The 13513-nt window shown below is 40.1% G+C and overlaps 1 protein-coding gene across 1 annotated transcript in view; it reads right to left on the bottom strand.

The window, feature by feature from the left end:
• Pcyt1b (phosphate cytidylyltransferase 1B, choline) overlaps nucleotides 1-13286 on the bottom strand; it is a 97622-nt gene extending 84336 nt beyond the window's left edge. Inside the window, exon 1 of the mRNA XM_052732510.1 lies at nucleotides 12888-13286. Within this exon, the coding sequence (XP_052588470.1) occupies nucleotides 12888-12926 (39 nt within the window). The 5' untranslated portion in view covers nucleotides 12927-13286. The remainder of the gene's footprint in view (nucleotides 1-12887) is intronic.
• Between the last annotated feature and the right edge of the window lie 227 nt (nucleotides 13287-13513).

The following is a 13513-nucleotide window of genomic DNA, read 5'->3' as shown; positions in this document are numbered from 1 at the left end:
GGCTATTGTTGGACTAAGTGGACTCACAGCCCAGAAGTCATTCTAATAAATTCCCTTTATATATGTGTATATACATATAATATATATTCATGTTGCTCTACAACTGTGTTACTGAACTCCTGTGAACTTGGACAGAATTGTAACATATATGTATATATATATGTATATGCAACAAATATATATATATACATACACAGATATATTCATTATTTAAGTTCTCTTCCTCTAGAAAATCCTGATTAATGCAGTTCTCGTTCTTGATTATAAAGAGAATTACTTGAAGAGTTTTCAATAACACCAAGGCTTGGTTTCAATGCCCTAGAGATTCTGGTCTAATAGACTGGAGCATAACATCTGGAAATCAGACACGGCAACACACACCTGTGTCTCCATACTTGGAAAACTAACGCAAGATGGTTGCTGCAAGTTCAAGTCTAGCCTGGCCTACACTGTGATTTCCAAGCCAGCCTGGGCTATAGAGTGAGCCCCTGCTTCAAAACAAAACAAGCATAGATTTAAACATTTTTTTTACATTTATTGTGTGTGTGTGTGTGTGTGTGTGTGTGTGTGTGTGTGTGTGTATGTGTGTGTACTCACATGTGCTTGTACCACCATGCATACATGGATGTGACAACTTGTGGGAGTTGGTTCTTTCCTTCCACCAGGTGGATTCCTGGAACTGAATTCAGGTTTTACTCAGGTTGGCAGTCTTTTTTTTTTTTTTTTCCCAAGACAGGGTTTCTCTGTGTAGCTTTGCGCCGTTCCTGGATCTCCCTCTGTAGACCAGGCTGGCCTCAAACTCACAAAGATCCGCCTGCCTCTGCCTCCCGAGTGCTAGGATTAAAGGTGTGCGCCACCACCGCCCGGCCAGGTTGGCAGTCTTAATGGCAAGTACCTTTACCCTCTGAGCCTTAACCCCAACTATTAAATGTTTTTCCCCAAGAATCCTCATTATGAGCTATTTTCATGAGGAAATAGCTATTATTATTTGTGTTCCCAAAAGTTTGCTATATAAAAACTTCCAATAGGCCCCAAAGCAATAATTTAAACACCTAACCTACTAAAGTATTAGGAGGAGCTATGTAAAATGACTCACTAATCATGAGTAGAGTAACTGTATGCAAGCCAATGGCCTTCTGCAGAAGCCCATCATTGCTATAAACGTTTTTTTTTTCTTGAGTAAGTAAATAAGTGAGCATTGGATAAAATAGTATCAAAGAAGAATAATCCTTTCTTCCTGAAAAATAGTAAGTTGAATAATTTCACTATCATTCAACCATAAGAACTCAAAAGGAAGAAAACCTACCATTGTTCCACACACTTTGGGAATTTGTCTTTTGAAATTTCCATCATGGCAACTCATCAAGATGACTCATGAAAATCAGAGATTCTAATTCAGTGGGCCTATCAATTTGAATTTTGTCCAAGTTCACGTGTGTTCAGCAACACTCTTGTGAGCAATTATGAAAGTATAGTAAGTACAGAGACTTAGGAGGTAAAACTGTTGCTAACAATGTGCTCATGAGTATCATATATCAATCTTTTTTAAAATGATAGAAAATGTCAAAAGAACTTGGGATCCAACTTGAAGAGACACCTGCCAGCCAAGATGGAAAACTCAAACAACAATAAGAATAAGAACTTCGATGGATTGAAGCCTCCCAAATAAGTTTAAATCTACAAGTTCATAGTACTATGTCAAGAAAAGAAGGAGCACAGAATGACTGGGGTCGTCTGTCACCACATTTGCCTGGTGCAATGGTGCAGGTCTGTGACCCCATCACTTGGGGAGATAGACAGAAGGATTAAGAATTCAATGTTATGATGATTTGAAGGGAAATACTCATTATGGGACTCGATACAACAGTATAGAGAAGTCTGATGGATTGAAATCCTTTGAAAGGTCCCACAAGTCATGCAAATATGATGCTGATCTCCACTCCCATGTTAATTCAAATAAAAACATAACTATGCTAACAAGAACCATTTGAGACAGAATTTGATTTAGGCATACTAGGTTTTTAACACCATATGTAGGAAAAATGACATTTGAGTTATATAATGGATATGAAAAGATTAAAAAAGAGATTAATTCCTGATCTGTTTGAGTGGTGTTTGGGACTGCTTCTGCTGCTCCTGCAGCATATCACCATCAGCATATTCAGCAAACATTTTATATGTGTATACTGATCCTATCCTGTAAATAATGAGAAAAAATAAAGAAGAAAAATACTTCCACAGGAAAAAAAAAGAGTTCAAAGTTATTCTTTTTGTTTGTTTGTTTTTTTTGGTTTTTCGAGACAGGGTTTCTCTGTGTAGCTTTGCGCCTTTCCTGGGACTCACTTGGTAGCCCAGGCTGGCCTCGAACTCACAGAGATCCGCCTGGCTCTGCCTCCCGAGTGCTGGGATTAAAGGCGTGCGCCACCACCGCCGGGCTCAAAGTTATTCTTAACTACATAGTGCATTTGCATCCAGCCTGGGCTATGTGAGACCCTGTCTCGAGAAACAAAACCACCAAAACCTTCACTTGTCTGAATTGGAGGGTGCTGGATATTTTGAAAGTTGGGGGCTAGAAAAAGGATCAAGTGTTTTATATTTTGTTACAAACCTTTTCTATCCAAACTGTCCCTCTGAGCCATCAGATAGGGAGGAGGATCTCATCTTAAAATGACTGCTGAAGACGGTAATGAGTTGCTCTGCTTCCTTGCCGCTAATGAATGATTCAACCTAGGCATTGAGCACTAACTACGGATAACATGACAGATAGACAAGCTCAACTACTCTGTGCTTCTGAACCATCTATAAAATAGTCCTCCAAGGAAACAGAACCTGACTTCGGCCACACCTCTTGATCTCAGAGCAATTTACAGGAAACACAGAGGGGATAAAAGAAGTATGCTAACACCCAGGGACACAATCAGCAAAGTCCAGATTGGAGAATATTCTGCAGAACAAGCTTTGCCTCTTCAGCCAAACAATGGCAAGAAATCCATTGATTACATAAAGTCCATAAAATAGCAACCAATATAGAGCATAGTCTTAGTATTTAAATTTCAAAACACTAAAAAAATGATATTTATGTGACCAATAGAAATTGGACTAATTTCTGGATGGTATGAAGACATTGTTAATTTTTTAGGTGTGACAATGGCATTGCATTGTGCTTTTGCTTTCAAAACTATTTGAGAAATATATACTGAAATGTTTGCCCTGGTATAATGTTTGGATGTGAGAAGTGGATCAAACTCTACATCAGTGGTTTTCAGTTGGGTGAAGTTTTGGCCCTAAAAATTTTAGCAATGTCTAGAGACAGTTTTGTGTCCACTTGGAGGCTAGTGCTACAAGTGTCAATGGAGTGAAGGTACAGATGCTACTGAACGTCCTAGACTGTTCAGAGATGCTGTCCTCCACTGTGCCATGAAGACCTTGGATCACACAGAGGCTCGAGGTGCAGCGTATAAGAATATTGGAGAAGGACTTGTGATCCTCCTGTCCCGGAGATTGGGAGACCTGTGAGGAGCTGCCTCCAGACTATCTCCCTTGGAGATCCTTATTTCTTTTTTCTGTCACAAGGTGGTTTCTAACCACTTCTTCCCTTCTTTGGGGCACTGGGCTTTCTGTTTTGTCTCTCTCAGTATAGAGCAGCAAAAGCAAAATTACATAGTTTCAATCTTCATTAGGCTTCTCAGCAATGGGAGTCAGGGCCTCTGTCCCATTTTGTTTTAGCATTACCCTTTCTTCTGTGGGACACAGGGTTATGGGGAGTTAGTGACACCAGTCATTGTTTGTTTTGCTGACTATGGAAGTGATAAACTCTCTGAATCTAAAAGTGGCCCATTGTATTTTTACTAGTCAAATCAGCCAGACCTTGGCCTAGATTTTGTAGTGTGCATGTGCATGACAATTATCCCACCCACAATGTCAATAATATAGAGGCTGAGAATCTCCTGAATGAGCAGGATGGGCTGTGAGTTGATCGTGCTAAAGCAAGGTAAGGAGCACATGAACATTAAAAAGGGGAATATACAGCTTTATCTAAATGTTATACACATTTAGTTGGAAACTTTTCTTGAACAAAAACATATTTTTAAAAAAGATGAATACTTGGGGTGGGAGAAATGGCTTAGCAGTTACAAGCAGTGCATGCTCTTCCAGAGGACCCTGATTTGGTTCCCAGCACCCATGTGATAGTGTAAATTTGCTTGTAACACTAGTTCCGGGAGATCAATGCCCTCTTCTGTCCTCTTCAGACACCAGACCACGGTGTATATTCATATGTGTAGTCATTCACACATACACAAAAATAAAAACAAACCTTCGAAAAGATAAACACTGGTCCCTTTGCTTTATTATGTATCTGGCATTCTAAATGCATCTATCCAAGCAATATGTATATAGGCACAAGAGCTGCTGTCGGGCTTCTGGCTCCACTACTAAGTTCCAGAATGTGTGTTCTTGCGCATGTTTCTTCACCTCTGTAAGCCTCAGTTCCCTCAAGATAAAATGAGGTTGACAGTGCCTCTGAGGGGCTTGTGGTGATTAGAGGCTGAGTGTTTACTGGGGTGCCTTCCATGAACACCTTACTAGATCTGCTTCTTCTTTTTGTATGGTACTCCCCAGTACAGAAATGCAAAGAGTCCTCTCTTGTTGTCTGGATGAGTAATTTTGACTCAGTCCATTTCTTTTCAGATAGTTCCATGGAAAGTATAGATGACCCTGTTAGGAAATGTTTTGTTTGGGGCCTCCAGAATAGCAAACCCTAGAAGGCCCCAGGGGATGGAGAGTGAGAAGGAAGGTAGTAATTATTTCAGTAAGTGATGCATTGGTCATTTTTCCCTAGAAGGGACATTTAACAATTTTGGGCGACAGTTGTCATTGTCACAACTTCATGGAGAGGGATACTGCTGGTATTTAATGGTTAGAGACCTGGGATCTTTTGAAGCATCCTACCATGCACAGCCAGTCCTTGCCATACAGAATTATCTAGCCTCACATATCCGTAGCAGCAACAGTGAGAAACCCTGGGTTAAGGGGACAGAAATTATTTGATGAAGCTTTTCCTTAGTAACTAACTTTGCCTTTCTTTGTTTTTTTTTTTTTTTTTTTTTTTTTTTTTTTTTTTTTTTTTTTTGGTTTTTCGAGACAGGGTTTCTCTGTGTAGCTTTGCGCCTTTCCTGGGACTCACTTGGTAGCCCAGGCTGGCCTCGAACTCACAGAGATCCGCCTGGCTCTACCTCCCGAGTGCTGGGATTAAAGGCGTGCGCCCACCACCGCCCGGCATTTCTTTGTTCTTTTGACCCAACATGAGCAGGTTATCAGAGGCATGCTCATGAGAAATCATTCAAAATCATGTGATTACCTTAGCTTGGTGGCCCTAAATTATTATTCATTTGTGAGAAAAAAAAATCTGAGTAATGTTCTGATTGTATTGTCTTTGAGTTTCAAATAGCAAATTCCAAGCTTACAGCAATATCTTCTTAATTAATAGACTGTGAAGGCAGGACATCTTTTCATTAACTAGTGGCAAGGATGTTCCTTTTCCTGATAGCTCTGTAGTTTTTGTCTTTGCCAATGTGAAGAATTAAGGTGTTGTATTTCTTTTGTTTAAATAACCCATTTCAGCCAGGTGTAGTGGTGCACACTTATAATCCTAGCACCCAGGAGGCTGAGTCAGGAGGCTGGCTGTTAGTTTCAAGGCCAGCCTGGGATATAGAGCAAGGACTTGTCTTTGAAAAAAATGTAATCTCCATTTCAATGTTGGTTGCCTACCAGGTTCACTATTATTTATCATTTGCCCTCTATCCCTGTTATACAGTCAGGAAACTTGGAGTTGAGGTCTATAATTGCTATATACCCAGAAAGAAAGAGGTTAAGTATGTATTCAACTCAAAAATAGTATAGCCTTAAATATGAACTGTGTCTTTAAAAATGTGTCCTTTGCAGGCTGGAGAGATGACTCAGTGGTTAAGAACATTGATTGCTCTTCTATTGGTTGCTGAGTTCAATTCCCAGCAACTACATGGTGGCTCACAACCATCTATAGTGGGATCTGATACCCTCTTCTGGCATAAAGGCATAACATACATGCAGATAGAGTACTCATATACATAAAATTAAATAAACAAATCTAAAAAAAAATGTGTCTTTTGCCGGACGGCAGTGGCATACGCCTTTAATCCCAGCACTAGGGAGGCAGAGCTAGGCGGATCTCTGTGAGTTCGAGGCCAGCCTGGGCTACAGAGTGAGATCCAGGACAGGCATCAAAACTACACAGAGAAACCCTATCTCGAACCACCCCCCCCCAAAAAAAAATGTGTCTTTGTATCTCCTAAGTACCTATCACAAAGTATATAGGTCCTCAGTATACAGTAGACCTGCAGAGTAGTAGTCAGCCACTCACATATTTCTGTCCTGCCTGATTACTAGTCTTTTAACAGTATGTATCTGAAGAACAAACATGGTTCCCTTAAATAACTGCCAAGTTAACCAAGCTGCAAAACTAACCAATGATGTTGTCCTCTTCTTTCAGGAGTCCCAAAACTCTCCGAAGGCTTACAGCTAGTAGACAAGCTGCTCTAGATCACTAGGTGCTTTTGCTTTAACTGAGCTTTCCCTAAAACCTGGTGTATGTCCACTGTACTTACGATTCTCTTAGAGTCTAGTTGATTATTGCACAACCAGCCAATTATGGTAGCACACTGAGTACTTGGGAGGCCGAGGCAGAAAGAGCTTCAGTTTGAGACCTAAGTTTACAGAGACCTTGTCACAATTTTTTTTTAATGCAAGGTCCTTTTTTTCTCAGGTCTTCTTTTCTTGCTTTTCCTTAATAAACCTACATTTACTCTGCAAGAAAATATACAAAAAAGAGTTATCCTAAACTGAATTGGTAAGATAGTTATGACTCGGAAAATTGCCATTGAATTGCTTGTTGAGGCCAAAACAACTAACTGTAAAAGCTGAGGGATAAAATTACAAAAGGTTTATCTGGGTGACCCTGTACTCAGACTATTTTGGAAGTATCTTAAGCTGTCATTCCAATTAGAATAAAACCAAGCCAGAAACCATAGACAGTGCACATGTGTTTGCCTCATGAAAATAAAGACAAAGCTTCAGAACTCTGTTTGGTGGCCCAATCAAAGCACTGGCAAATCACTATCTCTTGTATTTCAATAAACGTGTGATGGATGCATTTATTTTCAAAATGAGGCTCATTTTATTTTTCAATGAACGCAACTATTATATCTCATTGTATAGAGTAAGAAGACTTATACTACAATGCCTAGTGATTGCAACTCTCTCCAACTTTGTACTATGTAGAAAACCCTAAAAACTTGGATGGACATTATCATGAATTATTTGTGTGATAGTTTAAGAAAGTCCTTCAAGCCTGGGTATGATAGTGCATGCAGTTATCCTAGCATTTGGGAGGCGTGAGAGTGGAGGATTGACAGTTTGAAGCTAGCCTGGCCACCTAGCGAGAGTGCGTCCAAAAAAAGGTACTTCAATTGCCACCCTAGACAAAGGTATAGCAGCCACATGGGATACATATATGTACAGGTCTTATGCCTCTCTCGGAGGATGGTCTAGCTCCTACCCTCTGGGACAGCTGAGCAGGAGCTGTAAATGGATGAGTCTGCCCTCTGTGGTAGCCATAAGCATTCCAACATTATATTCCTATGGCAACCCTTGGAATCACACAGGAGATGAAGAGGAGAGCCTTGTAAACAACAATCCCAATATCTTGGTTATTGGTGCTAATGTTAGTGTCAGTCAAGTTAGAGGTTGCAGTCTAGTTGAAGTTGGTCTACTAACATTGAACCATGCCTCAAAGGCTGGGTTGTAACAGATTCTTTCTCCTAAATGATCTAGAGATGACTCTAGATGGAGAAACTTCAGAGTCTTCCTTGGTAAGAAAAAAAATATCTAGAATAAACAGCAATTTAGATTCCTTTTACTTGTTCAATAACAATTTGCTAAGCATTGCTAGAATCCATGATTCCAGATGAAAGTCTCTACTTTCAAGAATATATAGAACAAACACTTAGAAATTGGTTTGGGTTTGGAGGCATGTAGCTCAATGGTAGATAGTATAGTTCAAGGCCCCATGTTCAGTCTCTATCATTCTTCCCACAAAAAAACCCTGATTGATTTTTTTTTTTAGTAAATATGTTAAAAACTCTAATCATACTGGTTATTTACTGCAAAAGAAATCATTTAAATTCTTCTGTTGTATGATATTTGTTTGTGCTCTAACAATTAAAGCTTGCCTGGAGATCAGAGTATGGAGCTAGCCACTAGTTAACCATAGATGCCAGGCAGTGGTGGCACATACCTTTAATCCCAGCATTTGGGAGGAGGAAGCAGGAAGACTAGGAGTTCAAGGTCATCCTGGGCTACACAAGACTGATCCAATCTAAAAGAGAAACAGAACCAGGCTATGGAGGCTCATGTCTTTAATCCCAGCACCAGGGAGGCGGAGACAGGAATATAAGGCGGGAGGAGACAGGAGCTCAGCCCTTTCTGTCTGAGGATTCAGTAGAGGTAAGAAGTCTCTCTAGTGGCTGCTCCTTTACTCCTCTGATATTTCATCATTTACCCTGATATCTGACTCTGGGTTTTTATTATTAAGACCAATTAGAATTCATGCTACATTCTTCCATGATCTTTCTCTCTCTCTCCCTCTCTCTCTCTCTCTCTCTCTCTCTCATCTCTCTCTCTCTCTCTCTCTCTCTCTCTCTCTCTCTGTGTGTGTGTGTGTGTGTGTGTGTGTGTGTGTGTGTGTGTGTGTGAGAGAGAGAGAGAGAGAGAGAGAGAGAGAGAGAGAGAGAGAGAGAGAGATCAGAGGAGGCTGTCAGGTGCCCTTCTGTATTGCTCTCCACTTTAGTTTTTGGGATAGGGCCTCTCACTGAGCCTGAAGCTCACCATTTTGGTTAGGCTAGCAGTCCAACACACTGCTGGGATTTGAACTCAGATCCTCTTGCTTTCATAGAAAGTTCTTTTACCCACTGAGTCACTTCCCTGGCATAATGCTTTTATTCATGATTTAACCAATGTTACCAAGGGGGAAAAAAACAAATTTAGTTCTCTTTGTCCTGGGCCATACTTGCCAGTTTTTGAAATTCCTTACTTCTGTGTATGTGTGTATATAGCATATGTGCCTGTCTTTTTGTGTGTGTACACACATGTGAAAGAGAACTTGTCATTTGTGGAAAAACAAAGAAAACCATTTTTGCTGTGGTTTTGAAACAAGCTCTTGCTATTGCTGCCCAGGCTGGCCTTGAACTCCTGGCAGTCCTCCAACTCAAGGCAATACTCCCTTCCTCAACCTCCCAAGCGCTGAGATTGTATGCATGCTACATCATGCTTGGCTCAAAAAGAACTGTTTTAATACCAAGGCAAGATTGAAGCAACAGTTTTATGCCAATTCTGCCATTTTCTTTATTCTATGATATGTAAGAGCTGAATCCAGGTCCTTCAGAATGAAAAACAAAAATGAGAGAGAGAGAAAAAAACTAAAACTCTTTCTCCCTCATAGCTCTCAATGTCGGGAAACATAGGAAAACCCTGTTTGGTCACAAGACTAGAGCCTCCTGCTCCATGTCTTTTTGTCTGATCACTGGGCCATATCAGTGAGCAGGCAGGCTTCAGAGAATTTAGACCCACCAAGGCTTGCCTTGGGGGACCACAAAGGCTGAGGTTTAGAGAGAAGTTACTGCACTCTAGAGAATCAGCTCGTGTTTCACTTGTCAATATTTAGAGGAAGAAGTAGCAACCAGACAGTCTATACCAGTGATTGATTCTATATCTGCTAATTGTTTGACCCTTGGAGCAATCTATCATAGTCTCCAAAGGGCACACGACTGTGCTGATTAGCTAAAGGGTGTACATATATACACTGTTCCTAAAATAGTAAGGTTCCTGTACAAGGTTTACAGAAAGATGGGAGGAAAGAAGGCCTAATGATAGTTTAGAATAAAAAGTTAATAACCTCTTTCCTTTTATATGGCTTTGTTTGTTTTTGAGACAAGGTCTCATTATGTATCCCTGCCTGAGCCTGGAACTCCTTATGTAGACCAGGCTGGCCTTAAACTCATACCTGACTTTCTCTTAGGTGGCTTTTAAAAAACGTTCAATTATCTAAAAGTTCTAAATCTGGCAGATTCTAAAAAGTTTAATGGCTTCCAGATAAAGCATAAATATTTAGTGCACATCACATTAAATTGTTTCTATTAATTTTTCTTATCTCACTTTATGGCCTGTGGGACTAGACATTTTCACTAAGAAAAAAGAGGAAACAACAGATAATGTTCTTTGGTGCATGGGGGGATATGCTCAAAGTGCATTATATACTTACATAAATATGTCCCTATGAAATCCAGTACACTGTACAATGGGTATATGACAAGAAGAAAGGCATTAATGTTTGATGTGACTGGTTTTAGGAAGCTGTAAGAAACCACCTTAGCTATGAATTTAAAATTATGAATGCTTGCCTGGGAGTGGAGCACAGTGCCAAAGTGCTTATACAGTGCCCTGGGGTTTATCCCCATCATGACACACACACACACACACACACACACACACACACACACACACACACACACCCCAAATAACTAAGGGCTAAGTGCTGTTTTCTAAACAAAACATCTTGAAGCTCTTTATTCTTTGTTATCCAGTTCTCCCTTCTAAGAGAGTCAGCCAATTTACTTTCCAAATCACACTCCTCTTCTCCCTTCCCAATGCCCAAAACTTAGTTCTTTCTCATAAACAGGCCCTTATCTCACCACAAAGACCTTGGAGCAAAGACTGGTGCAAAAGAAAGAAGCAAACATGAGGTAGTTTTCCATTGGATTCATGGATTTCATTTGAAAAATCAGAGTCCACTTGAGGAAGTGGGATCCGGAAGGACCTGTCCCTCCATTAACAGGTAGTTATCTAATCGTGTTGTGAGAGGCAGTACACTGGATCCATGGGAACACCCTTCCAGGGTTTCATGGGTTACAATGGATGGAGTAAGGGTTTTGGAAGTGGTTCTTGAACTGGTCAAAATGTCAGTGTAAAGTATTTTTTTTTTTTTTTGCTACCAACTTTCTGTATGTTCCAAATGAAGAGAGCAAAATCAGTAACATAAAATGATTTTACACAGAATTCAGAAACAGCAAAAGGGTTACTAGAAATAAGTAGGCTAACCACATTATTCTCTACAAGGGCACCTTAGGGGATCCCTATTTTAATGAATAAATAAAAATGATGTGTAATTATCATATCAATTGCTTGCAACTAAATGAGTGCTTCTGGAGTTATTTGATGGTGCTTAAAAATCTTTGGTCTCTGAAGTGCATTTAACAGTCTCCTTGACTCTTATCTATATTATTAATTTGCAGATCAAAGTTAACTTGGCACTATGCAAATGAGGAGACTTCAAATGAATGAGATTTTAATGTAAATTTTTAAATCCATATTACTTGTAACAGAACTGCAATGTATTTTCAGAATATGGGTCAACATAGTTAAAAGAAGTATATGGTTTAAAACCTTACTATTTAATAGAACTTTCTGTGATTATGGAATGTTCTATAATTGCACTGTTCAAATAAAGGTAGTCTCATGAGCTATATGTAGCTGCTGAGCACTTGAGATTTGACTAGTGCAGCTGAGGAATTGAATTTTAATTTATATTTAATTTTAATTAACTTAAATTTAAACAGCTAGGGCTGGAGAGATGGCTTAGAGATTAAGAGCCAGCACTTCTTGCTCTTGCAGAAGGCTTTGGTTCAGTTCCCAGCACCTATATGGTGGGTTCACAACCATCTATAGCTCCAGTTCCAGGGGAGCTGATGCCTCTTCTGACATCTGTGTACTCCTGCACACATGTGATGCACTCAGGTACACACATGCACATGAAATTAAAATAAATAAAATATTAAATGTAAATAGTCATGTGTAGCTAGTAGCTGGCTTCCTTGTTTTGCAGGATAGGTTTTGTTGTTTTGTTTTTAATGGAAATTGGATCCTAGGATCCAGGTCTCCCTTTACTATCTTGGACAATTTACTTAACTTCTGGGAGCTTCAATTATCTCACTTTAAAGTGAGGATATAAGTAATATATACCTCAGAAATTGGGTAAGAACCTCTGTTGTGAGGCATACCTGTAGTGTAAGCCCTTTGGAGGTAGAGACAAGGGATTATGAGTTTGGGGCCAGTCTTGGTTACATAGTGAAACTAAGTCCAGCTTGAGCTATTAGTAAGACTTTGCCTCCAAAAAGATCAAGATCTTATGTCATTTGCACTAGAGAAAGCTATCACTTTAGAAGATGAACATTTTATTAAACTATTTTTCCAATATCCCCAGGCTCTCCAGGCATCCTTTTTTGCCTTGAACTACCTATATTTCCTCATAGTGATTTGACTTTATCTGTATTTGGGGTTTGGATTTGGGGATTGGACCCAGAGCCTCATGTATGTTAAGCACACACTTCACACTCAGCTGCGAGCCCAGCCCCTGCCTTTTCTTTTCCTCATGAGAGTTTTGCTACGTAACTCAGGCTGGCCTTGAACCTGTAATCCTTCTGCCTCAGTCTCCTGAGTGCGGCGATTAACAGCATGAGCCACCACTATAACAATCTCCCTGACTATTTTCTAGAAAGCAAGTTTGTTCATGTTGTCTAAATCTATCCAAGGATCTTACAATAACTTACAAGAGGCAAGAGAAACTAACATAAGCCACCTTCTGTTTCTCCTTTTTAAAAATCGCCTCAAGATGGAGAGGACATTACTTTCGTTTTCTGTGTGAATGTGACACAGGTCTGTCACACTCACATACATAGTTTATTTTTCAATCAATTTTAATATTTAAAGACGCAGAAAGAGGAAAGCACTGGCATTACCTTGCGTGAGAATTTGGGAGCGCAGCTGTCCTTGTCCATGGTGCATTGCTGGTGTCCCACTATGTTCGTTCCCAACTTTCTTCTGTGTCTATGGTCTTCTCCCTTTACAACTTCTTTTGAGTCACAGGGTGAAATTTTTGTGGATCTAGACGTATACGAGACACTCGGCAAAAAGCTCCAGGCAGCTTGCTATGCCCAGTGCTGACAGATAAGCTCCAAAGGACTAGGAGTGTCCAGATTATTGAATAAGCAGAGATTCAAGTGGTCCAGTGCCTTCGCTTTATTAGATTTGCCGCAAGCGTCCTCTTGTCCCCTCTGGGCTGTTGCTCATTGACAGTTGCTGTGCTCGGGACTGGCGCTCTGATGGCTGTTGTGTGGGGATAGGCAGGTTGTGGTGAAAGCTGCAGTTGTAAAGAAGGCCATTGTTTGATCTACCCTGTCCCTCCCTGGAGCTATGGCAACAAATTCCGTTGGTGAATTAACTATGTCATTGTGTGCTGGCTCAACTGATTATGCTCCTGGAATGACAAACATTTTCTTTTTTTTTTCCACTCCAAAGATTAAAAAGTACCCAAAACCTTGAAGTACTGATGTACAACTCAGCAATCACTTTCTTTAAAATAGGA

This window comes from Peromyscus californicus, unplaced genomic scaffold, assembly GCF_007827085.1.
Source record: "Peromyscus californicus insignis strain IS unplaced genomic scaffold, ASM782708v3 Scaffold_10__1_contigs__length_136768540, whole genome shotgun sequence".
In the NCBI taxonomy this organism is placed as follows: domain Eukaryota; kingdom Metazoa; phylum Chordata; class Mammalia; order Rodentia; family Cricetidae; genus Peromyscus; species Peromyscus californicus.
Note: the sequence above shows the minus strand (reverse complement) of the source record. Positions and strands in the feature narration are given on the sequence as shown.